A 27,273-nucleotide genomic window follows, 5' to 3' on the forward strand; every position below is an offset into this window, starting at 1 on the left:
TGCAGTAATGACTTCAACTGGCCAACTTACTGACAACTCAATACTAAACTGCACAACAGACCATGGTCAGCACAGTGCAACACATTTGCCCGATCAGACAGATAAACCAAGCATATGTTCAGAAAGTAGAGACGACAAAGGGTGGTATTTAAGTAGGCACGATAAAACATCGGGTGCCAAAAACATTCAGTTTGTGTGATTTTTCACGATGTTTCATCAATTATTTATTTATTTATTTTTACAGGCTATCCAATTAGGTCATCCATACAAAAAAAAATAAATAATTTTTTTTCAGGAAAACACACAGGTTCAGTGAAACCTATATGTTTTTGCAGCTGCAGCCCCAAAAATTGAGCTGTTTTCGGGGATTTTGTTTCACCTGACTGATAAACCGCGGCTTGCGCCGCATTACTGGGGTTAATTAGAGAGCCCCAGCAGATACAATTACCTATGGTAAATTACAGCGGCTAATTGGATAAACCCCAAAACATCACTAACTTGCACTTACACACACTACATGTATGACTAAAAATAAGAATTTACTCACCGGTAATTCTATTTCTCGTAGTCCGTAGTGGATGCTGGGTACTCCGTAAGGACCATGGGGAATAGACGGGCTCCGCAGGAGACTGGGCACTCTAAAAGAAAGATTAGGTACTATCTGGTGTGCACTGGCTCCTCCTTCTATGCCCCATCTCCAGACCTCAGTTAGGGAAACTGTGCCCGGAAGAGCTGACACTACAAGGAAAGGATTTGGAATCCAGGGTAAGACTCATACCAGCCACACCAATCACACCGTACAACTCGTGATAACTATACCCAGTTAACAGTATGAACAACAACTGAGCCTCACTGAACAGACAATCCGCACTTGGGACGGGCTCCCAGCATCCACTACGGACTACGAGAAATAGAATTACCGGTGAGTAAATTCTTATTTTCTCTGACGTCCTAGTGGATGCTGGGTACTCCGTAAGGACCATGGGGATTATACCAAAGCTCCCAAACGGGCGGGAGAGTGCGGATGACTCTGCAGCACCGAATGAGCAAACTCAAGGTCCTCCTCAGCCAGGGTATCAAACTTGTAGAATTTTGCAAACGTGTTTGATCCCGACCAGGTAGCAGCTCGGCAAAGTTGTAAAGCCGAGACCCCTCGGGCAGCCGCCCAAGAAGAGCCCACCTTCCTCGTGGAATGGGCTTTGACTGATTTAGGATGCGGCAGTCCAGCCGCAGAATGTGCAAGTTGAATCGTGCAACAGATCCAGCGAGCAATAGTCTGCTTAGAAGCAGGAGCACCCAGCTTGTTGGGTGCATGCAGGATAAACAGCGAGTCAGTTTTTCTGACTCTAGCCGTCCTGGAAACATAGATTTTCAGGGCCCAGACTACGTCCAGCAACTTGGAAGCCTCCAAGTCCTGAGTAGCCGCAGGCACCACAATAGGTTGGTTCAAATGAAACGCTGATACCACCTTAGGGAGAAATTGGGGACGAGTCCTCAATTCTGCCCTGTCCATATGGAAGATCAGATAGGGGCTTTTACATGACAAAGCCGCCAATTCTGACACACGCCTAGCCGAAGCCAAGGCCAAAAGCATGACCACTTTCCATGTGAGATATTTCAACTCCACGGTCTGAAGTGGCTCAAACCAATGTGATTTTAGGAAATCCAACACAACGTTGAGATCCCAAGGTGCCACTGGGGGCACAAAAGGGGGCTGAATATGCAGCACTCCCTTAACAAACGTCTGAACTTCAGGCAGTGAAGCCAGTTCTTTTTGAAAGAAAATAGACAGGGCCGAAATCTGGACTTTAATGGATCCCAATTTTAGGCCCATAGTCACTCCTGACTGTAGGAAGTGCAGAAATCGACCCAGCTGAAATTCTTCTGTTGGGGCCTTCATAGCCTCACACCAAGCAACATATTTTCGCCATATGCGGTGATAATGTTTTGCTGTCACATCCTTCCTAGCTTTTATCAGCGTAGGAATGACTTCAACCGGAATGCCCTTTTCCATCAGGATCCGGTGTTCAACCGCCATGCCGTCAAACGCAGCCACGGTAAGTCTTGGAACAGACAGGGCCCCTGCTGTAGCAGGTCCTGTCTGAGAGGGAGAGGCCAAGGGTCCTCTGAGATAATTTCTTCTAGTTCCGGGTACCAAGTCCTTCTTGGCCAATCCGGAACGACGAGTATAGTTCTTACTCCTCTCTTTCTTATTATCCTCAGTACCTTTGGTATGAGAGGAAGAGGAGGGAACACATAAACCGACTGGTACACCCACGGTGTAACTAGAGCGTCCACAGCTATCGCCTGAGGGTCCCTTGACCTGGCGCAATATCTTTTTAGCTTTTTGTTGAGGCGGGACGCCATCATGTCCACCTGTGGCCTTTCCCAACGATTTACAATCAGCTGGAAGACTTCTGGATGAAGTCCCCACTCTCCCGGGTGGAGGTCGTGCCTGCTGAGGAAGTCTGCTTCCCAGTTGTCCACTCCCGGAATGAACACTGCTGACAGTGCTATCACGTGATTTTCCGCCCATCGGAGAATCCTTGTGGCTTCTGCCATCGCCATCCTGCTTCTTGTGATGCTCTGTCGGTTTACATGGGCGACAGCCGTGATGTTGTCTGACTGAATCAGCACCGGCTGGTTTTGAAGCAGGGGTCTTGCCTGACTTAGGGCATTGTAAATGGCCCTTAGTTCCGGAATATTTATGTGTAGGGAAGCTTCCTGACTCGACCATTGTCCTTGGAAGTTTCTTCCCTGAGTGACTGCCCCCCAACCTCGGAGGCTTGCATCCGTGGTCACCAGGACCCAGTCCTGTATGCCGAATCTGCGGCCCTCGAGTAGATGAGCACTCTGCAGCCACCACAGCAGAGACACCCTGGCCCTCGGGGACAGGGTGATCAGCCGATGCATCTGAAGATGCGATCCGGACCACTTGTCTAACAGATCCCACTGAAAGATCCGTGCATGGAATCTGCCGAATGGAATTGCCTCGTAAGAAGCTACCATCTTTCCCAGGACTCGCGTGCAGTGATGCACCGACATCTGTTTTGATTTTAGGAGGTCTCTGACCAGAGATGACAACTCCTTGGCCTTCTCCTCCGGGAGAAACACCTTCTTCTGTTCTGTGTCCAGAATCATACCCAGGAACAGCAGACGCGTCGTAGGAACCAGCTGCGACTTCGGGATATTCAGAATCCAGCCGTGCTGTTGTAGCACTTCCTGAGATAGTGCTACTCCGACCAACAACTGCTCCCTGGACCTCGCCTTTATAAGGAGATCGTCCAAGTACGGGATAATTATAACTCCCTTCTTTCGAAGGAGTATCATCATTTCGGCCATTACTTTGGTAAATACCCTCGGTGCCGTGGACAGACCAAACGGCAACGTCTGGAATTGGTAATGGCAGTCCTGTACCACAAAACGGAGGTACACCTGGTGAGGTGGGTAAATGGGGACATGTAGGTAAGCATCCTTGATGTCCAGTGATACCATGTAATCCCTCTCTTCCAGGCTTGCAATTACCGCCCTGAGCGATTCCATTTTGAACTTGAACTTCCTTATATAAGTGTTCAAGGATTTCAAATTTAGAATGGGTCTCACCGAACCGTCTGGTTTCGGTACCACAAACATTGTGGAATAGTAACCCCGTCCCTGTTGAAGGAGGGGAACTTTTATTATCACCTGCTGGAGGTACAGCTTGTGAATTGCCGCCAGTACTACCTCCCTGTCCTGGGGAGTAGCTGGCAAGGCTGATTTGAGGTAACGGCGAGGGGGAGACGTCTCGAATTCCAGCTTGTATCCCTGAGATACCACTTGCAGAACCCAGAGATCCACCTGTGAGCGAACCCACTGGTCGCTGAAGTTCCGGAGATGGGCCCCCACCGCACCTGGCTCCACCAGTGGAGCCCCAGCGTCATGCGGTGGACTTAGTGGAAGCAGGGGAGGATTTTTGTTCTTGGGAACTGGCTGTATGGTGCAGCTTTTTCCCTCTACCCCTGCCTCTGGGCAGAAAGGACGCGCCTTTAACCCGCTTGCCTTTCTGTGGCCGAAAGGACTGTACCTGATAATACGGTGCTTTCTTAGGCTGTGAGGGAACCTGAGGTAAAAATGTCGACTTCCCAGCTGTTGCTGTGGAAACGAGGTCCGAGAGACCATCCCCAAACAATTCCTCACCCTTGTAAGGCAAAACCTCCATGTGCCTTTTAGAATCCGCATCACCTGTCCACTGCCGAGTCCATAATACTCTCCTGGCAGAAATGGACATTGCATTAATTCTAGATGCCAGCCGGCAAATATCCCTCTGTGCATCTCTCATATATAAGACGACATCTTTAATATGCTCTATGGTTAGCAAAATCGTATCCCTGTCGAGGGTATCAATATTTTCTGACAGGGTATCGGACCAAGCTGCTGCAGCACTGCACATCCATGCTGAAGCAATAGCAGGTCTCAGTATAGTACCTGAGTGTGTATATACAGACTTCAGGATAGCCTCCTGCTTTCTATCCGCAGGCTCCTTTAAGGCGGCCGTATCCTGAGACGGCAGTGCCACCTTTTTTGACAAGCGTGTGAGCGCCTTATCCACCCTCGGGGATGTCTCCCAACGTAACCTGTCCTCTGGCGGGAAAGGGTACGCCATCAGTAACTTTTTAGAAATCACTAGTTTCTTATCGGGGGAAGCCCACGCTTCTTCACACACTTCATTCAACTCATCTGATGGGGGAAAAACCAATGGTTGCTTTTTCTCCCCAAACATAATACCCTTTTTAGTGGTACCTGGGTTAATGTCAGAAATGTGCAACACATTTTTCATTGCCGTAATCATGCAACGGATGGCCCTAGTGGAATGTACATTAGTCTCGTCCTCGTCGACACTGGAGTCAGACTCTGTGTCGACATCTGTGTCTGCCATCTGAGGTAGCGGGCGTTTTTGAGCCCCTGATGGCCTTTGAGACGCCTGGGCAGGCACTGGCTGAGAAGCCGGCTGTCCCACAGCTGTTATGTCATCGAACCTTTTATGCAAGGAGTTGACACTGTCGTGTAAAACCTTCCACATATCCATCCACTCTGGTGTCGACCCCGCAGGGGGTGACATCACACTTATCGGCACCTGCTCCGCCTCCACATAAGCCTCCTAATTAAACATGTCGACACAGCCATACCGACACACCGCACACACACAGGGAATGCTCGGACTGAGGACAGGACCCCACAAAGTCCTTTGGGGAGACAGAGAGAGAGTATGCCAGCACACACCACAGCGCTATATAATCAGGGATTTACACTAACACAAAGTGATTTTTCCCTATAGCTGCTTTACATATACAGTTTGCGCCTAAATTTAGTGCCCCCCCTCTCTTTTTTACCCTTTGAGCCTGGAAACTGCAGGGGAGAGCCTGGGGAGCTGTCTTCCAGCGGAGCTGTGAAGAGGAAATGGCGCCAGTGTGCTGAGGGAGATAGCCCCGCCCCCTTCTCGGCGGACTTCTCCCGCTCTTATGTTTATATTATGGCGGGGGATTTTTGCACATATATAGTTTTTTTAGACTATATTATGTGCTGTTTGCCAATGTAAGGTACTCTAATTGCAGCCCAGGGCACCCCCCCCCCCCCCAGCGCCCTGCACCCATCAGTGACCGGAGTATGTGGTGTGCATAGGGAGCAATGGCGCACAGCTGCAGTGCTGTGCGCTACCTTAATGAAGACCGGAGTCTTCAGCCGCCGATTTCCAGGATGTTCTTCTTGCTTCTGGCTCTGCAAGGGGGACGGCGGCGCAGCTCCGGGACCCGACGACCGAGGCTGGGCCTGTGTTCGATCCCTCTGGAGCTAATGGTGTCCAGTAGCCTAGAAGCCCAAGCTAGCTGCAAGCAGGTTGGTTCGCTTCTCTCCCCTAAGTCCCTCGTAGCAGTGAGTCTGTTGCCAGCAGATCTCACTGAAAATAAAAAACCTAACAAATACTTTCTTTACTAGAAGCTCAGGAGAGCCCCTAGTGTGCAACCAGCTCGAGCCGGGCACAGATTCTAACTGAGGTCTGGAGGAGGGGCATAGAGGGAGGAGCCAGTGCATACCAGATAGTACCTAATCTTTCTTTTAGAGTGCCCAGTCTCCTACGGAGCCCGTCTATTCCCCATGGTCCTTACGGAGTACCCTGCATCCACTAGGACGTCAGAGAAAAATAATCACATAGGGTTTCACAACAATTAGACAATTAGAAAGCGGACAAAATATGTATAATAATAGTATGAGGCCATTGAAGACAACACAAATAATAAAGCAAATGACAGGGCAACAGTCGAAAGAAATATAAAATCCACACAAAAAAGCAAAGACACAGGAAATAGAAAAAATTCACACAAATTTATAGCTGTATATACACTGCTCAAAAAAATAAAGGGAACACTAAAATAACACATCCTAGATCTGAATGAATGAAATATTCTTTTTAAATACTTTGTTCTTTACATAGTTGAATGTGCTGACAACAAAATCATACAAAACTTATCAATGGAAATCAAATGTATTAACCCATGGAGGTCTGGATTTGGAGTCACACTCAAAAAACACACTACAGGCTGATCCAACTTTGATGTACAGGTTGAGTATCCCATATCCAAATATTCCGAATTATGGAATATTCCGAAATACGGACTTTTTTGAGTGAGAGTGAGATAGTGAAACCTTTGTTTTCTGTGGCTCAATGTACACAAACTTTGTTTAATACACAAAGTTATTAAAAATATTGTATTAAATGACCTTCAGGCTGTGTGTATAAGGTGTATGTGAAACAAAAATGAATTGTGTGAATGTACACACGCTTTGTTTAATGCACAAAGTTATAAAAAATATTGGCTACAATTACCTTCAGGCTGTGTGTATAAGGTGTATATGAAACAAATGCATTCTGTGCTTAGATTTAGGTCCCATCACCATGATATCTCATTATGGTATGCAATTATTCCAAAATACGGAAAAATCCGATATCCAAAATACCTCTGGTCCCAAGCATTTTGGATAAGGGATACTCAACCTGTAATGTCCTTAAAACAAGTCAAAATGAGGCTCAGTAGTGTGTGTGACCTCCACGTGCCTGTATGACCTCCCTACAACGCCTGGGCATGCTCCTGATGAGGTGGCGGATGGTCTCCTGAGGGATCTCCTCCCAGACCTGGACTAAAGCATCCGCCTACTCCTGGACAGTCTGTGGTGCAATGTGGCGTTGGTGGATGGAGCGAGACATGATGTCCCAGATGTGCTCAATTGGATTCAGGTCTGGGGAACGGGCGGGCCAATCCATAGCATCAATGCCTTCGTCTTGCAGGAACTGCTGACACAATCCAGCCACGTGAGGTCTAGCAGTGGCTTGCATTAGGAGGAACCCAGGGCCAACCGCACCAGCATATGGTCTCACAAGGGGTCTGAGGATCTCATCTCGGAACCGAATGGCAGTCAGGCTACCTCTGGCGAGCACATGGAGGGCTGTGCGGGCCCCCAAAGAAATGCCACCCCACACCATTACTGACCCACTGCCAAACCGGTCATGCTGGAGGATGTTGCAGGCAGCAGAACGTTCTCCTTGGCGTCTCCAGACTTTGTCACGTCTGTCACATGTGCTCAGTGAGAACCTGCTTTGATCTGTGAAGAGCACAGGGCGCCAGTGGCGAATTTGCCAATCTTGGTGTTCTCTGGCAAATGCCAAACGTCCTGCACGGTGTTGGGCTGTAAGCACAACCACCACCTGTGGACGTCGGGCCCTCATACCAACCTCATGGAGTCTGTTTCTGATCGTTTGAGTAGACACATGCACATTTGTGGCTTGCTGGAGGTCATTTTGCAGGGCTCTGGCAGTGCTCCTCCTGTTCCTCCTTGCACAAAGGCGGAGGTAGCGGTCCTGCTGCTGGGTTGTTGCCCTCCTACGGCCTCCTCCACGTCTCCTGATGTACTGGCCTGTCTCCTGGTAGCGCCTCCATGTTCTGGACACTACGCTGACAGACACAGCAAACCTTCTTGCCACAGCTCGCATTGATGTGCCATTCTGGATGAGCTGCACTACCTGAGCCACTTGTGTGGGTTGTAGACTCGTCTCATGCTACCACTAGAGTGAAAGCACCGCCAGCTTTCAAAATTGACCAAAACATCAGCCAGAAAGCATAGGAGCTGAGAAGTGGTGTGTGGTCACCACCTGCAGAACAACTCCTTTATTGGGGGTGTCTTGCTAATTGCCTATAATTTGCACCTGTTGTCTATTCCATTTGCACAACAGCATGTGAAATTGATTGTCTATCAGTGTTGCTTCCTAAGTGGACAGTTTGATTTCACAGAAGTGTGATTGACTTGGAGTTACATTGTGTTGTTTAAGTGTTCCCTTTATTTTTTTGAGCAGTGTATATTATATATATATATATATATATATATATATATATATATATATATATATATATATATATATATTATTATTTTTTTATTATTTTTTTTTACAAAAGGTAGGCAATGAAATATGTTTGAAATACCTCAATTGGATGGCTATTTTCCAGTGCATCAAGTTCTTGAGCTCGAGTGTAATCTGCAGAAACAAACTGTGTCCATATGTCATACTCCGGGAAGCAGTGATCCACACACAGATATTCAATCCAGGATGCAAAGCCTTCGTTCAGCCACAAATGGGTCCACCATTCCTGCCAAGAAAAGAAGTCAGGGTACTATATATAAGCAAACTTCTGACAGAGCTGTTCATTCCCTGTAGTTCCATTTTGCATCAACCCATATTCTCAATATTTATTAAATCTCTTTTCATGAAAGGGTTTTTACACAGTGGCATGTAAATCTCATTAGACAAACCAGCAGGTGGTGCTATAATGAAATGTCTGCTCTGTGATGTATACAGCTGACACTCACAGAAATCATTGCGCTCTACAGAAAAAAGTATAAACCGTCCAAACAGGTTTTCCCTAAAGAGCATCATTAAAACATAAAATTGTTGATTCATCCAATTGGGGAACACTAAACCCTCGTCTATAAAAGGATCAACCAGGATTGCAGAATCTCTATTTCTACATTGTATCGAGAAGAGCTGTAACTAGACTTTTTGGTAACCTGTGCCAGAGAGAGACCCCCATCCCCCAATAGGGACATAAGGTGCATGCCTCATGGGGAAGGGGCATGACAAGATTGATCTCAGAGAAAGCCCATGCTTTAATGCCCCTTCCCACATCTGCTACTATCAGACACTGCATCAGAAGCTGCCTAGTGGATGAGAATGCCTACCACCATATAGTATTGGAGGCAATGGATGCTGCCTTATAATCTTGTCAACATGCTGGAAAGTACATGCCTGTTGTAGTCATTTGGATCTCTGATTAAAGGCTAAAATCAGGAACTTATATGGCTGTGAAATAATGAAAAGGAAATCATTTATCAACTATTTGCTGTCATTTTATATACTAATCAACTAATTTGGTTTGCAGTGGTTAAAGGAAGTGAATGTGATTAAGAGCAGACTAACGCTGTAAGATACGGGCTGGATACACATCTCATGTAAATATATAAAAATACAGGCTGATTTAAGTTTGATAACAAACAGCACAGCAAGCCCTTCTGAAGCCATTTGGATACAAACATCTGTGGCATCTAGATACAAGTATCATTTTGTCTGGATTTACCATGTTGCAGAAGACAAAGTGTTACTACTAAAGTTGGCTAAAGTATTATATTGCCACAGTAGCAAACGGTCTTTGCAACTATACAATGTTGATGGAATAACATGAACAGTGGTGAATTATTTTAAAGTGTTTTATTTTTATTTTTGTAAATGTATTTTCTCAAACACCGGCCATGTGGATTGTATATGGATAAAATTAAATCTTTTTTTAATAAAAATTGCACTGTATATGATTTGAAATGACAGCACAAATTTTTTTTGGTCTATTATACTTTTTGGAGAGCTGGTGATCTCCTGGTGGAGCTGCAGTTGATTCAAAGCTATTTTTAAAGGTTTATTGAAGATAGTGTTCTATGAATATGGCCAGCACCTAGAATATTTACCTACTTGGGTGATAGAAGTCAGCCAGCTACTTACCAGAGCTTGCACAACTGGCAGTCAATGCAATGGCCTCAAACTAAATGTACCAGTAAGGTTTTATAGTCATGTCACCCTATCACTAAGCACAGACTTGTTTTGTAGGTGGCCATCCTTAGATCCCATTGGCATGTCTAGGCTGGGCTTATGGAAATGTGCTTAACGCCTCATAGCCAGCACCATCTCCTTGAATAATTCTGAGTAGCTAAAGCATCTGCACAGCATGAAAAATCTTCAGGTAATGATCCCATTATACCGGACGTCTTAGGCCTGTAACTGCACCAGAGGATTTACCAGTATGGCGCTTGGCCTTAAGGATTGGGAAGCACACATGTAGTCTAAGAGTATGCTAGAATCGCTGACTTTATCGGCTAATGTCTTTTTAAAATTGTATTAAATAATCATCAAGAGATAACAATAACACAATGAAACAAAGTTGATGGGGAGCAGCAAGTCAATTATAATAAAGTTACACAACATCAATTTAGAGAACTTTGTGCCACCTTCATTTTAAAAATATGGTTATTCTGACCTGAGATTTTCATAATGTGAGAAAATAGAAGATGAAGATGGAAGAGGGGAAGGGGGGGGGGGCGGGAAAGAGAAAAGGGAAGGGAAGTAAGGGTCCTGATCCAGGAGAAGAGAAATTTCTGTACTATAGGGGTCATTACAATAGGTATGGCAGTGAGAATGCTAAAAGAGCAACCTTTGATTATAGCGAGTTGTCTGGGGTTTTCAAATCTTGCAGAACAGCTTTGAAGTTCTTCAATTGATGTTATAAATTCTATCTGGATCACATACCAGTGTCTACTCATAATCACCTGGAGGGAGGGGGCACAGCTTGCCTCATTTCGGCTGCTAACCCGTAAAGGACCAGAGTCAATGGGCCTAATTCAGACCTGATCATCTACGATCAGTCACGCAGGCATGTGGGGGGACGCCCAGCACAGGGCTAGTCCACCCCGCATGTCAGGCCCGCCCCCCGCACAAGTACAAAAGCATCGCACAGCGGCGATGCTTTTGTACTTGAAGAGTAGCGACTGCGTGTGACGTCACGCAGCCGCCAAGGCCCGCCCCTCGCACAGACTTGGCACGCATGCGTTGCCCTACTGCGCCCCTAAAATGGCCACCACCCCCTCCCACCCAGCTAACACCTCTGCCTGTCAATCAGGCAGAGGCGATCGCAGCACTGATACGGCCGTCGTCTGTCTGGCATACGCCAGCGCAGTTCAGACATGATCAGGTCTGAATTAGGCCCAATAGGTAGTCTAGTATTTTTCTGACAACGTATGGCTGACAGAATTGGAGTGACTGTCAGGAAGCATTTGTCAAAGAGTGGTCCAGCTATTTGGATAACTGAGTGAATGACATCTAATTAATGAACAGAATGTCAACAATTTAGGGTATTTCTACCATGAAGAAGAGAGAAAGCAATCCTGTAACTTCTCCGGAATAGTGTAAGACATTGAGGTACACTTTATACAACTTAGTGGGAGCATCAAACCATGTAATGTGTGCTTTATTATATTTATACGCATACAGAATTCATTGTGGTATAGTTCGACACAATCTTCATTATCAAATGTATCTGTCAAATCAATCTGTTAGTTTGTTAGAACATTTAGCTGAAGAACGAGACAGCTAATTCTGGAAGATGTATCACTGTCAATTTTGCAGTTACACTGCATTCAGAAAGTATTCACAGCGCTTCACTTTTTCCACATTTTGTTATGTTACAGCCTTATTCCAAAATGGAATAAATTCATTTTTCCCCTCAAAGTTCTACACACAATACCCCATAATGATATCGCGAAAAAAGGTTTTTGATATTTTTTCAAATTTATTAAAAATAAAAAACGAAGAAATCACATGTACATAAGTAGTCACAGTCTTTGCTAAATACTTTGTTGATGCACCTTTATTTTAAATAAAGAAAAAGGGAATGGGAAACCTACTGCACTAGTATAAAGATTTACATAAATCCTGAATAGAATACCCCTTCTTATATTGTACCGCCTTATAACTGGTCAAGCCGAGGGGTTGCTGCCACACCATATATTGTTGCCAATATATGAAACTTGTTTTGAAAGGAGAGGGAAGAATTGGACTTTTGGTGGCGCTCTAGAGCTAAATATACACAATTAAAATATAACTTTTATTTCCATCTTTATAAAAGAGCCAATAACTGTGAAAATTAAAATCAATAAAGACAAGCGTGAGACACAGTGCAACATGTAATGTTAAAAGACCACACTCTTTAGATCCACTGTGCTGTGCAATGTCTTATATGTGTAGTAAATTTGTCTCAGGTTCTATGACCTTGATAAAGATTAATTGGTGTTGTCAGAATGTGATTTCAATATTTTGTCTGGGCTTATTGGGTGCAAACTCGCCTGGAATACACACAGGTATTATATTATTTGTTAGTTTGTATTAAATAAATTCCCTGTGACTAATTGGCTGGTGTTTTCAATTTCTGCTATTAATACCACAAATTGACATATACATTTGGTATGCACTTCTAGAAAGTAGGTACTTTGTGCCAATATGCATATCAGAGCATATCATTTAATGAAACGTCCTTACGATAGTTCACATATAATAGTAGTGATCCGCGCTCTCAGTCTATGCTGTCAGCGCACCCACAATCTGCCTCTATAAACAATAATTATTTGTGTGTATCAATGGCTAACCGACATTCTCAGTGTCTACAGTCAGCGCCTTTGACTTATCATAGTACTAGCATATGATCATAGAATACATGGTTCTATGCTAAATAAGATGCGTATGTTTGCTTATGACATCGATCAGCGCTGAGAGCTGATTAAGGACCTTCAAACCTGCAGATGTTTTTCTGTACCCTTCCCCAGATTTGTGCCTCGAGACAATCCTGTCTCAGAGATCTACAGACAATTCCTTTGACTTCATGCTTGGTTTGTGCTCAAACATGCACTGTCAAGTGTGGAACCTTATATAGACAGGTGTGTGCCTTTCCAAATCATGTCCAATCAACTGAATTTACCACAGGTGGACTCCAATTAAGCTGTAGGAACATCTCAAGGATGATCAGTGGAAACAGGATGCACTCGAGCTCAATTTTGAGCTTCATGGCAATGGCTCTCAATACTTATGTACATACGATTTCTTAGTTTTGTATTTTTAATGTATTTGCAAAAATGTAAAAAAAAAAAAATTCACATCGTCATTATGGGGTACTGTGTGTACAATTTTAGGGAAAAAAGGAGTGTTATGGTAGACTTACCATGGTTAACACTCTTTTTGCGAGGTACATTGGTTCCACAGGAAAACATTGGGGTGTAGAGTGGATCTTGATCCAGAGGCACTAACAGGCTAAAGCTTTAGGCTGTCCCAGGATGCATTGGGGTCTCCTCTATAAACCCCGCCTCCAAGCACTGGAACTCAGTTTCGTGAAACAGTCAAATGCAGGAGCAGGCAAGAGAGAAGGCAGATGTTAGTCACATAGAACCACATTCTCACGACAGGACAAGGTACCAGCAGCTAATGCCATACAAACCCATTGAAGCTAGGTGCGTCAGGGTGGGCGCCCTGTGGAAGCAATGTACCTCGCAGAAAGTGTGTTAACCATGGTAAGTCTACCTTAACTCTCCTATTCTGCAGCAGGATACATTGGTTTCCACAGGAAAACATCGGGGATGTCCTAAAGCAGTTCAAGGGAGGGGACGCGCCTTAGCGGGTATGAGAACCCGGAGTCCAAAGGAAGCATCCTGGGAGGCGGAAGTATCAAAGGCATAGAACCTAATAAACATGTTCACTGAGTACCAAGTAGCCACCTTGCACAATAGTTCTGCGGACGCGCCACGGCGGGCCGCCCAAGAAGGTCCAACAGACAGAGTAGAATGGGGTTTAATAGCAGCAGGAGCTGGGAGACCAGCCTGCACATAAGCTTGTGCAATCACCATTCTAATCCAACTGGCCAAGGTTTGCTTATTCACAGGCCAGCCATGTTTGTGGAAACCAAACAAGACAAAAAGGGTATCTGACCTCCTGATAGAGACCGTCCTCTCCACATATACACGGAGAGCCCTCATCACATCCAAAGACCGCTCTTTGGAGAACAAATCTGAAGAGATAAGGGCCGGAACCAATATCTCTTGGTTAAGGTGAAAAGATGAACTGTCCGGTCACGGTGAAATATCAGAAGGGGCGGACGACAAGACAAAGCCCCTAGATCTGACAGCCTTCTTGCAGAAGCAATAGCCAGCAAGAACAGGACCTTGGCCGTAAGCCATTTCAGATCCACTGACAAGAGGTTCAAATGGAGACTCTTGCAGGGCATTCAGTACAACAGCCAGATCCCATGGAGCCACCGGAGGGACATAGGGAGGCTGAATCCGAAGGACACCCCGAGTGAAAATATGGACATCAGGTGTAGATGCAATTTTTCTCTGAAACCATACCAACAAGGCAGATATATGAACCTCGAGGGCGGCCAGACGAAGCACTAGGTCAAGGTCTCGTTGCAGAAAAGCCAGGATTCTGGATGTTCTGAATCGATATGCATCATAATTCTTATCAACACACCAGGTGAAGTAAGAATTCTAAACGCTGTAAGAAATCCGGGCAGATGCCGGTTTACGAGCTTTCAACATAGTCTGGATAACCGCCTTGGAAAATCCTTTGGCCCTAAGGAGTGATGCTTCAAGAGCCACGCCGTCTTTACCCAGACTGGCTTTGACAAGTGCCTTGTACGAGAAGGTCTGGGCACTGAGGAAGTAGAAGGGGTCTCTCTGTGGATAGACCCTGCAGGTCTGAGAACCAATGCCTTCGAGGCCATGCTGGAGCGACTAGAAGTAGTATTCCTCCTTGTTTGAACTTCCGTAGTACCTTGGGTAGGAGTGACACTAGAGGGAACACGTAGGGCAGCTGAAAGATCCATGGAACCACCAGTTCGTCCACGAACGCTGCTTGAGGATCCCTGGTCCTTGATCCAAAGACCGGTACCTTGTGATTGTGTCGAGACGCCATAAGGTCTACGTCTGGTAGGCCCCATCTGTACACTAAGAGTTGAAAGACTCCCAGATGAAGACTCCACTCTCCGGCATGCACGTCTTGGCGACTGAGGAAGTCAGCTTCCCAGTTTAGAATACTGCCGATATGGCTGGCAGATGGCATTCTGCCCAACAAAGTATTTTTTTACACTTCCATCATTGCCATGCGGCTTCAAGTTCCGCCTTGATGGTTTGTGTGTGCCACCATGGTGGCGTTGTCTTACCATACTTGAACAGGCCTGTTCTGTACCAGAGGCATGGCGAGAGATAATGCATTGTACACGGCCCTCAACTCCAGAATGTTTATTGGGTGGAGTGATTCCTCCTTGGTCCAGCGGCTCTGAAGCAAATGCTGCTCCAACACCACACCCAATCCCCTCAGACTGGCGTCTGTCAGCAAAACCCATTCGGGGATCCAGAAGAGACTGGTCAGCGACAGACAAACCTCCGGAGTTAAAGTGATCATCGGAGATCTGATCCGATGAGGTTGGCCGTTCAATTTTGAAAGAATTAACATCTGTAGTGGCCGGGAAAGAAATTGAATGTACTCTACCATGTCAAAAGCCGACACCATCAAGCCAAGTACTTGCATCACCGAGTGTATCGACAGTCTGGGGTGACAAAAGAAGCATCTTATCCTGTCCTGAATCTTCAGGACCTTTTCTGGAGACAGTAACAGCCACTGACTGTGCATCCAGAAGTGCCCCAAGGTACACCATGCTCTGAGCTGGGACCAGTGAGTTCTTCTTACAATTGATAAGCCACCCGTGGGCTTGCAGGAAGGTTACAGCCAGTTGCAGATGACGGAGGAGGACATCGTGGGAATTTGCCAGAATCAGCAGGTCGTCCAGATACGGCAGGATACTGATCCCCTGGCAACGGAGATGGGCCGTCACAACGGCCATGGACCTTCGTGAAGATCAGAGGAGCCGTGGCCAGTCCAAATGGCAGAGCCTGAAATTGACAATGTAGGCTGCCAATAGCAAACCGCAGAAACTGCTGGTGATTCATGGCATATAGTCTCCAGGTTCCATAGCCAGAACAATTGACCGCAGTGTTGCCATACGAAACCTGGACACTCTCACAAACTTGTTCAGAGATTTGAGGTGGAGTATAGGCCGGAATGACCCATTTGGTTTTGGGACTAGAAATAGGGTCGAGTAATAATCTCTGCCTCTCTGGGACTGAGGTACCGGCACAACCACTCCTGTACTCAGGAGAGAACTGACAACTGTTTGCAAAGCTTGTGCATTTAACGGATCCGAAGGTAGAACCGTGGTGCAAAACTGGCGAGGGGGACGTCTCTTGAAAGAGACAGCGTACCCATGAGCGACAACTTCCAGACCCATGCGTCTGAAGTGGTCTTTAACCAGACCTTGGTGAACTGTAGAAGTCGGCCTCCCACCCTGGGATCCCCCAGGGTGAGGCCCATCCTGTTATGCAGTAGGTTTGTCTTTTTAAGAAACAGGCTGATGGGCTGCCCAGGATTGTTTGGCTTTGGGCTTTGTGGTTTGGTAGACTGTCTCCGGTATACCTGACCTTTTGCTTTTCCTTGAGGCCAAAAGGAACGAAAAGTGGTAACTTTTGCCTTCTGTGCAGGATTAGTATTTGGGAGAAAGGCAGTCTTAGCAGCTGCTAACTCAGACACAATTCTATTCAGGTCTTCCCCAAACAAAATGTCCTCAGTAAAGGGGAGTACCTCAAAGGTTTTTTTGGAGTCTAGGTCCACCTTCCATCACCTCAACCACATAATACGGCGAGCCAGGACAGACGTATTCGACGCCTTAGCCACCAACACATCCGCCTTAGAGGATGCCTCCTGAATGTAATAGGCGGCGGTGGTAATGTGAGACAGGTATTGTCTGGCATTGTCAGAAATATCCTCGGGCAGCTCCTCCTCTAATGCCTGAACCCATGCTTCAATACCATTTGCAGCCCAGGGGGCAACAATAGTGGGCCTATGCACAGCTCCTGTAAGGGAGTAAGTAGACTTCAGGCATCCCTCCACACGCTTATCTGTCGGTTCCTTCAGTGAGGTGACAGGCAGAGCGGATGATACCACAGGCGGGTGACGTGAGAATCCACCGGCGGTGAATTTTCCCACATGCTACAAAACTCTGCAGGGAGAGTATAGTGAGCCAAGGCCCGTTTAGGTAGAAGGAAATTCTTTGCTGGAGTAGGCCAGGGTTCCCGTCTGATGTCCACTAAACGGTCAGAATGGAGTAACAGAGTTTTAACCACCTTCTGCCGTTTAAACATATGAGTTTTCTTTGCCACAGTAGTGGAATCCTCATCATCAGAGATTTGTAGGATTTGTTTAATAGCAACCACTAAGGCAATGACATCAATCTGCAAGGGAGAATCCTCATCAGTAATACCAGATTCAGTGTCTGACAGGACCGTATGCTCCCCCTCCATTTCAGATGAAACATCAGAGAGGTATGTGGACTGTGAGTAGGAAGTAGCCTGCTTTTATTAACCAGAGGCACGGGAGTGACCTGGGGTGGATTTCTGTCTTACCAAGGACTGATTTAATTGTTGCAGCTGGTTAGATAAATTTTACGCCCAAGGCGGATTAACCATAGGGACAATATGTGGCTGTAGTGGCACAGGTGGTCCCATAGGGGGTGTAAGGCGTTCTACCAGAGTACCCAGTAGGTTAGTGAACGCAGCCCAGGGTGGCTCCTGAGTAGACTCAGGAGCTGCGGAATGACAAGGAGGTGTATGACACATAGTACATAGACCATAACACAAAACTTCCCCTTTTGGTAAATCCCTGGAGCATGCTCTGCATGATGCAGGAGCTTCCACTGATTTACTGCCCATTCTGTTAGACATTATGTAAAAACGCAACAACAGAGCGACTTAGTACGATAAAGCCAAAGTACTATACCTGCGAATAAATCCAGTATTGTGACTGAGTACACAGTAGAATATGCGTATTGGATAAATACTGTGACGCATGATATTAGCGGACCCAGACGCACCTAGTCCATTAAAGGTACAGATTAAAGTGACGGTTATATCTGGGAAACACTGAAAGTGAAACCACACAGCAGATACAGGCACACACAATCACAGGCATTGCAGAAATGATTAAACCATAAGGCGGCATTGAACTAGAATAATAATAATTCTATCTATCTATCTCTCTATATATATATATATATATCTATATATATCTATATATATATCTATATATATATATATATCTATATATCTATCTATATATCTATATCTATCTATACATCTATATCTATCTATACATCTATATCTATCTATACATCTATATCTATCTATATCTATCTATATCTATATCTATCTATATCTATATATATACACACACATACACACACACACACACACACACACACACACACACACACACACACGTACATACAGTCAGGTCCATAAATATTGGGACATCGACGCAATTCTCAAATTTTGGGCTCTATACACCACCACAATGGATTTGAAATTAAACAAACAAGATGTGCTTTACTGCAGACTTAACTGCAGGTTAATAATTCTTCTGTCATCCACCACAGTTGTTTTCCGTGGTCTTCAGGGTCTTTTGGTGTTGCTGAGCTCTCCAGTGTGTTCTTTCTTTTTAAGAATGTTCCAAACAGATAATTCCCCATGTTTTTGCTATCTATCTGATGGGTTTGTTTTGATTTTTCAGAATTGTGTCGATGTCCCAAAATTTATGGACCTGACTAGCCCCTTCCTCAGGACGTATGTATGTATGTAGATAGATATACACACATTATATATAGATATATATATATATCTATATATAATATCTATCCAAAAAGCGGTGTGTAAAGGTGCGCTGGTAATTAAAAGGTAATAGTTCTCAGTCCACAGGTAATCCACTCTGGGCTGTAGCACAGGTGTACATCAACACCGCAGCAACTCTCCTTAGAAGGCTCAGGACTCTTATGAGCATTAAATAGCTAGAATAGAAAGTGAAGAGAGTGCGCTCATAGTGCAGATCAATTTTTATTTAAAAACACAAATTAAATAAAAACATCAAGTAATTCTACAGGAGTTGTACCCTGAACAAACCACACCGTGGGCAGGTTAGCAGATGGTATAATACATTCCACAATGGCAAAACTGCATATCGCTGACACATGGACCCGGGACCTTACACCGCACTGGCTGAATTTTTTCCAGACCGTACCAGTCAGGACACCGCGTCTCGAACTCAGGGAGCCTGTGCAGTGCGTCACTGCTGCCGAGCGGGAGGGAACGACGGACACCAGTACCCAGGAGACATCCACATCATATAAAAGGTATGTTTATGGCAAATGTATTACTTGCTCTGTATTCACTTGACACGGTTATATACGTCATGACGAAAAGGCCTGCGAGCCTTGAAACGTTGACGACGACACAGATGAGTATCTACTAAAGAATTTTTTCCACATGTTTACTGGAGTGCCGCCCTTTTCTTATTTATAAGAAACCAGCTGACTAACTATATATATATATATATATATATATATATATATATATATATATATATATATATATAGAGAGAAAAAGGGATAATCGGCACTCCTTTTAAGTATATAACTGCAACTTGCTCCGGTGCCCTGCTTGCAGATAGCAATGATAGGAAAACAATGGTAGCCGGCACTCGACGAGACTGAAATAATCACTTGACACAGCAGCTGCTTTAGTCAACGTTTCAGGATTTACTCCTTTTATCAAGACCAACAGCAAAACTGAAAATACAAAACTTAAATAGCTTACCTAACACCACGTGAAGATCGTTCACCTCCGCTCTCCGGGACATGCAGTGACGTCATCGGTGCGCGCCGGCGCCGGCGTCCTGCGTCCACAAGGGGAGGTGTAAGTGTGTGTTGTACCCATCACCATAGAAACACAGCTGTGGATTAAACGCATGTAGACAGTAAATACAATAAAGTATAAAGCGGGTAACAGGAGTCACAACTAAGACGATATGGTCACTGATGAGTAACCTGGTCAATAATTGTCAGTGTAAATAACGATCGGATCAAGTATATACAGAAGAGAAAAACGGCAGGTGGCCATAGGCATATGATTTGTTGCCACGGTGTGGCACTGTCAGGCAGCACATGCCAAAAAGGTAAAAAGGTAAGTAGACTGCCAAACAAGACAGCACTGGTCAGTGGGACAGTAAGTCTCACTTAAAGTGACAGTGCCCCACAAAAATGCAACAAATCTAAACCTCATGAATCACAGAAAGCATGTAAACGACAGAATATCATTAAGCCCTAGTGGTTTAACTGTTTGTAACATGTAAATCCAATGTGCTTCTTTCTGCAATAAAATTTTACCCCGATCACCACCTCTTTTGGATTCTGGTACCCCATCAATGATTTTATAGCGAATTGATGCTAAATTATGATGGTGTTCCTTGAAATGGCGAGCGACCGGCTGGTCGGAGCCTTTTCCCTCCAAGGCAGCTCTGATACTAGAGCGATGGAGGGCAATCCTTTCTTTAAATTGGCGTATCGTTTTACCAATGTAGAGGAGTCCGCAGGGGCATTTAATATAGTAGATGACATAACGGCTGGAACACGTATAGGGAGCTTTGATCAGGTATTTTTTGCCGGATCTAGGATGATGGAAGAACTGTCCTATTTCAAGACAACTGCAAGTGGTGCAGCCCAAGCATCTATAGTTGCCCGGTTTACGTGTTAGAAAATGTGTAGTCGTAGATTTCTGGAAATTAGAAATGTCATTGTGAACAATAATGTCCTTGATATTCTTGCTCCTGCGGAATGCTGGAAGAATGGACGTCTCTTTAAAAGATGGCAGGGTTCTGTCCTTGGATACAATTGGCCATACCCGTTTTGCGGAGTTGACCATCTGGGCACTATTGGTACTAAAGTCCTGTGGCCAGACCACTCGGCCCCTGGGGTCCCTGCAAATTTTCTTGTTTAATAGGTCCACACGATTTTTAGACAGGACCTTTTCTTTCGCTTTTTTGAGAAGTTTCAAATTATACCCCCTCGCACGGAACTTGCGTATCATAGTATCAATCTGTGAGCTTGCATCCGTACTGTCGCTGCAGATGCGGAAAATCCTGAGAAATTGGGAATACGGTAAACCCCACTTCATTGCTGGGGGGTGATGACTGTTGGCGTGTAGGGTAGTGTTCCTATCAGTATCTTTGACATAAAGTGTCGTATGTAGACAGTGATTCCGGTCCTGTATAACTGTTACATCAAGGTAATGGATAGTGTCAAAACTTGAGGAAAACGTGAATTTGATAGATGTATCAAGCAAGTTCACTTGGTGCATAGCACTAGTGAATTCCTCTGCTGTACCCGACCACAGGATGAAAATATCATCGATGTAGCGAAGGTAAGATTTGATCTTATTTGACATCATAGGGTTAGTCAGGAAAAGGTCTTTTTCTACCTCACACATGAAAAGGTTGGCCAGGCTTGGAGCTACACAAGAACCCATTGCACACCCGGACTGTTGTTGGTACAGTTTACCATCAAAAATGAAGTAATTACGTTTCAAAGTGAGCCCCAACAGTTGGATAAAAAAATTGACATCCGGCCCAATGTAACTCTGGTTGCCAGTAATACAGCGCCTGATAGCCTCAACTCCCCGATGATGGGGAATGTTGGTGTACAGGCTAACGACGTCTACTGTGCACATGAGATATTTATCAGGCAATGGAGTAAGGGCCCGAATATGTGTCAAAAAAGCGGTGGTGTCTTTAAGACACGACGTTTGCTCACTCACTATTGGTTGGAGAAACATATCCAAATACTTGGATATAGTATAGTATAACGAGTCACGTGCCGCGATGATCGGGCGGCCGGGGGGGCATGTGGGGTTCTTGTGTAGCTTTGGAATCGTGTAAAGCACCGGAGTAACCGGCCAATCTTGGGTCAGCGCAATGTGTGTTTTAGAATCTATCACATTGCTATCGGCTGCTTCCTTCAGTATTGCATCTATTTCAGCCTTATATTTAACAGTCGGATCCTCAAGCAGCAGATGATACGTACGCGTGTCCGCAAGTTGAGTGTAGATCTCAGATTTATAGGCCCTGAGATCTTGTACTACGATCCCACCACCCTTATCCGCCGGGCGGATGACTACATCAGTGTATGTACCTAAAGATTTTAATGCTCTTTGTTCTGCAGCGGAAAGGTTCACGCCGTGCTTGAGGTCAGTGGACTGATTTTCCTCGTATATATTATTCATATAACTGATGAAGCACTTGATATTAGGGTTGTGGGAGACTGGATCGAAGGTAGAGGGTTTAAAAATTGCAGGAACATCAGAGGTCTGTTGTATACTGTCCGAGAAGTGTTCTTTCAGACGTAATCTGCGTCCAAACTTGTAGAGGTCAATTTTATTGCGGAAAGGATCAGGTTTATGTGTCGGGACATATGAAAGACCCTTATTCAAAACTGCAACTTCATCCTGAGTGAGGCTCCTGGATGACAGGTTGAAGACTAAGTTTTCTTGCTCGCCGTCCTTTTGGATTTGGCGCGCCCACTGTCCACCACGCCGGGTGTACCTCCTTTTCTGGAGTTTCGTTGGCCCCTGGTAGTGACACCCGCCGGTGGTTTTGAGAAGTTTTTTGACGGTTGGGCGCCTGCACATTCCGCTTCACTGGATGAAATTGCGCTTGAGTTCTCTGTGTCTCGGTTGAACTTTTTATGCCGTCTAAATCTTGGTTTTTGTTGTGAGCCGCTGGTACTGCGATTATATGCCCAGCTGTACACCAAATTTTCCTGATAGTCTCCATCAACCGTGTTCCGTTTGGCTTTTTTAAATTCTATGAGGTCCGTCCTGTATTTGGACAGGTCTGCCGTGAGTTTATCGACCAATGTTAGTGATGTTTCCACGTGAATCAAATCGTCGTGTTTCAGTTCGAATGCGGCGATTTTTTCTTTGGCACAATTTAATTCCCGACGGGATTCCTCTATTACCAAGAGGATAAGATCGTACGAACACTTGTTCAATACAGCCGCCCACCGTCTGCAAAATTCAGGATTGTGGCGGCCAATCGTGGGGGTGTTGCGAATCCGGAAACCTCGTGGGATTTTTTTATCACGGTAATAATCTGATAAGGTCACACCATGAAAATAAAAGTCTATTTCACGTTTCTTAAGTTTGTCCAATTGAAGAAAGACTTGTTCTGCTGTGTCTCCCCCGCAAGAGTCCTGGAATTTGTCCGAAAACAGAATGGTGTCTGCCTCTGAATCGGTCAGGCTCAATGCCTCTCCGACAGGTAAAATAACATTGTGGAATCCAGGCACTACATCCGTGCTTGACATAATCCAACAGCTTTACCCGCAGGATAAAACCAGTGAAGGTCACCACAATTAATGAAAAAAGGCAAAGGGTGCCCTAATAACTCATACTAGGATGCAATCCGCTTGTATGGTAAATGTAGAGAAAAAGGGATAATCGGCACTCCTTTTAAGTATATAACTGCAACTTGCTCCGGTGCCCTGCTTGCAGATAGCAATGATAGGAAAACACTGACAATTATTGACCAGGTTACTCATCAGTGACCATATCGTCTTAGTTGTGACTCCTGTTACCCGCTTTATACTTTATTGTATTTACTGTCTACATGCGTTTAATCCACAGCTGTGTTTCTATGGTGATGGGTACAACACACACTTACACCTCCCCTTGTGGACGCAGGACGCCGGCGCCGGCGCGCACCGATGACGTCACTGCATGTCCCGGAGAGCGGAGGTGAACGATCTTCACGTGGTGTTAGGTAAGCTATTTAAGTTTTGTATTTTCAGTTTTGCTGTTGGTCTTGATAAAAGGAGTAAATCCTGAAACGTTGACTAAAGCAGCTGCTGTGTCAAGTGATTATTTCAGTCTCGTCGAGTGCCGGCTACCATTGTTTTCCTATCATTGCTATCTGCAAGCAGGGCACCGGAGCAAGTTGCAGTTATATACTTAAAAGGAGTGCCGATTATCCCTTTTTCTCTACATTTACCATACAAGCGGATTGCATCCTAGTATAAGTTATTAGGGCACCCTTTGCCTTTTTTCATTAATTGTGGTGACCTTCACTGGTTTTATCCTGCGGGTAAAGCTGTTGGATTATGTCAAGCACGGATGTAGTGCCTGGATTCCACAATGTTATTTTACCTGTCGGAGAGGCATTGAGCCTGACCGATTCAGAGGCAGACACCATTCTGTTTTCGGACATATTCCAGGACTCTTGCGGGGGAGACACAGCAGAACAAGTCTTTCTTCAATTGGACAAACTTAAGAAACGTGAAATAGACTTTTATTTTCATGGTGTGACCTTATCAGATTATTACCGTGATAAAAAAATCCCACGAGGTTTCCGGATTCGCAACACCCCCACGATTGGCCGCCACAATCCTGAATTTTGCAGACGGTGGGCGGCTGTATTGAACAAGTGTTCGTACGATCTTATCCTCTTGGTAATAGAGGAATCCCGTCGGGAATTAAATTGTGCCAAAGAAAAAATCGCCGCATTCGAACTGAAACACGACGATTTGATTCACGTGGAAACATCACGAACATTGGTCGATAAACTCACGGCAGACCTGTCCAAATACAGGACGGACCTCATAGAATTTAAAAAAGCCAAACGGAACACGGTTGATAGAGACTATCAGGAAAATTTGGTGTACAGCTGGGCATATAATCGCAGTACCAGCGGCTCACAACAAAAACCAAGATTTAGACGGCATAAAAAGTTCAACCGAGACACAGAGAACTCAAGCGCAATTTCATCCAGTGAAGCGGAATGTGCAGGCGCCCAACCGTCAAAAAACTTCTCAAAACCACCGGCGGGTGTCACTACCAGGGGCCAACGAAACTCCAAAAAAGGAGGTACACCCGGCGTGGTGGACAGTGGGCGCGCCAAATCCAAAAGGACGGCGAGCAAGAAAACTTAGTCTTCAACCTGTCATCCAGGAGCCTCACTCAGGATGAAGTTGCAGTTTTGAATAAGGGTCTTTCATATGTCCCGACACATAAACCTGATCCTTTCCGCAATAAAATTGACCTCTACAAGTTTGGACGCAGATTACGTCTGAAAGAACACTTCTCGGACAGTATACAACAGACCTCTGATGTTCCTGCAATTTTTAAACCCTCTACCTTCGATCCAGTCTCCCACAACCCTAATATCAAGTGCTTCATCAGTTATATGAATAATATATACGAGGAAAATCAGTCCACTGACCTCAAGCACGGCGTGAACCTTTCCGCTGCAGAACAAAGAGCATTAAAATCTTTAGGTACATACACTGATGTAGTCATCCGCCCGGCGGATAAGGGTGGTGGGATCGTAGTACAAGATCTCAGGGCCTATAAATCTGAGATCTACACTCAACTTGCGGACACGCGTACGTATCATCTGCTGCTTGAGGATCCGACTGTTAAATATAAGGCTGAAATAGATGCAATACTGAAGGAAGCAGCCGATAGCAATGTGATAGATTCTAAAACACACATTGCGCTGACCCAAGATTGGCCGGTTACTCCGGTGCTTTACACGATTCCAAAGCTACACAAGAACCCCACATGCCCCCCCGGCCGCCCGATCATCGCGGCACGCGACTCGTTATACTATACTATATCCAAGTATTTGGATATGTTTCTCCAACCAATAGTGAGTGAGCAAACGTCGTGTCTTAAAGACACCACCGCTTTTTTGACACATATTCGGGCCCTTACTCCATTGCCTGATAAATATCTCATGTGCACAGTAGACGTCGTTAGCCTGTACACCAACATTCCCCATCATCGGGGAGTTGAGGCTATCAGGCGCTGTATTACTGGCAACCAGAGTTACATTGGGCCGGATGTCAATTTTTTTATCCAACTGTTGGGGCTCACTTTGAAACGTAATTACTTCATTTTTGATGGTAAACTGTACCAACAACAGTCCGGGTGTGCAATGGGTTCTTGTGTAGCTCCAAGCCTGGCCAACCTTTTCATGTGTGAGGTAGAAAAAGACCTTTTCCTGACTAACCCTATGATGTCAAATAAGATCAAATCTTACCTTCGCTACATCGATGATATTTTCATCCTGTGGTCGGGTACAGCAGAGGAATTCACTAGTGCTATGCACCAAGTGAACTTGCTTGATACATCTATCAAATTCACGTTTTCCTCAAGTTTTGACACTATCCATTACCTTGATGTAACAGTTATACAGGACCGGAATCACTGTCTACATACGACACTTTATGTCAAAGATACTGATAGGAACACTACCCTACACGCCAACAGTCATCACCCCCCAGCAATGAAGTGGGGTTTACCGTATTCCCAATTTCTCAGGATTTTCCGCATCTGCAGCGACAGTACGGATGCAAGCTCACAGATTGATACTATGATACGCAAGTTCCGTGCGAGGGGGTATAATTTGAAACTTCTCAAAAAAGCGAAAGAAAAGGTCCTGTCTAAAAATCGTGTGGACCTATTAAACAAGAAAATTTGCAGGGACCCCAGGGACCGAGTGGTCTGGCCACAGGACTTTAGTACCAATAGTGCCCAGATGGTCAACTCCGCAAAACGGGTATGGCCAATTGTATCCAAGGACAGAACCCTGCCATCTTTTAAAGAGACGTCCATTCTTCCAGCATTCCGCAGGAGCAAGAATATCAAGGACATTATTGTTCACAATGACATTTCTAATTTCCAGAAATCTACGACTACACATTTTCTAACACGTAAACCGGGCAACTATAGATGCTTGGGCTGCACCACTTGCAGTTGTCTTGAAATAGGACAGTTCTTCCATCATCCTAGATCAGGCAAAAAATACCTGATCAAAGCTCCCTATACGTGTTCCAGCCGTTATGTCATCTACTATATTAAATGCCCCTGCGGACTCCTCTACATTGGTAAAACGATACGCCAATTTAAAGAAAGGATTGCCCTCCATCGCTCTAGTATCAGAGCTGCCTTGGAGGGAAAAGGCTCCGACCAGCCGGTCGCTCGCCATTTCAAGGAACACCATCATAATTTAGCATCAATTCGCTATAAAATCATTGATGGGGTACCAGAATCCAAAAGAGGTGGTGATCGGGGTAAAATTTTATTGCAGAAAGAAGCACATTGGATTTACATGTTACAAACAGTTAAACCACTAGGGCTTAATGATATTCTGTCGTTTACATGCTTTCTGTGATT

General features: G+C 45.1%; 1 protein-coding gene across 1 annotated transcript in view; it reads right to left on the reverse strand.

Annotated features, from left to right (window-relative positions):
• The window catches only part of NPEPPS (aminopeptidase puromycin sensitive), a 189,800-nt gene that overhangs the window by 30,144 nt on the left and 132,383 nt on the right, over window positions 1–27,273 (reverse strand). The window contains exon 10 of the mRNA XM_063959653.1: window positions 8,508–8,672. Coding sequence (XP_063815723.1) covers window positions 8,508–8,672 — 165 coding nt within the window. The remainder of the gene's footprint in view (window positions 1–8,507; window positions 8,673–27,273) is intronic.

This window comes from Pseudophryne corroboree, chromosome 3, assembly GCF_028390025.1.
Source record: "Pseudophryne corroboree isolate aPseCor3 chromosome 3, aPseCor3.hap2, whole genome shotgun sequence".
In the NCBI taxonomy this organism is placed as follows: domain Eukaryota; kingdom Metazoa; phylum Chordata; class Amphibia; order Anura; family Myobatrachidae; genus Pseudophryne; species Pseudophryne corroboree.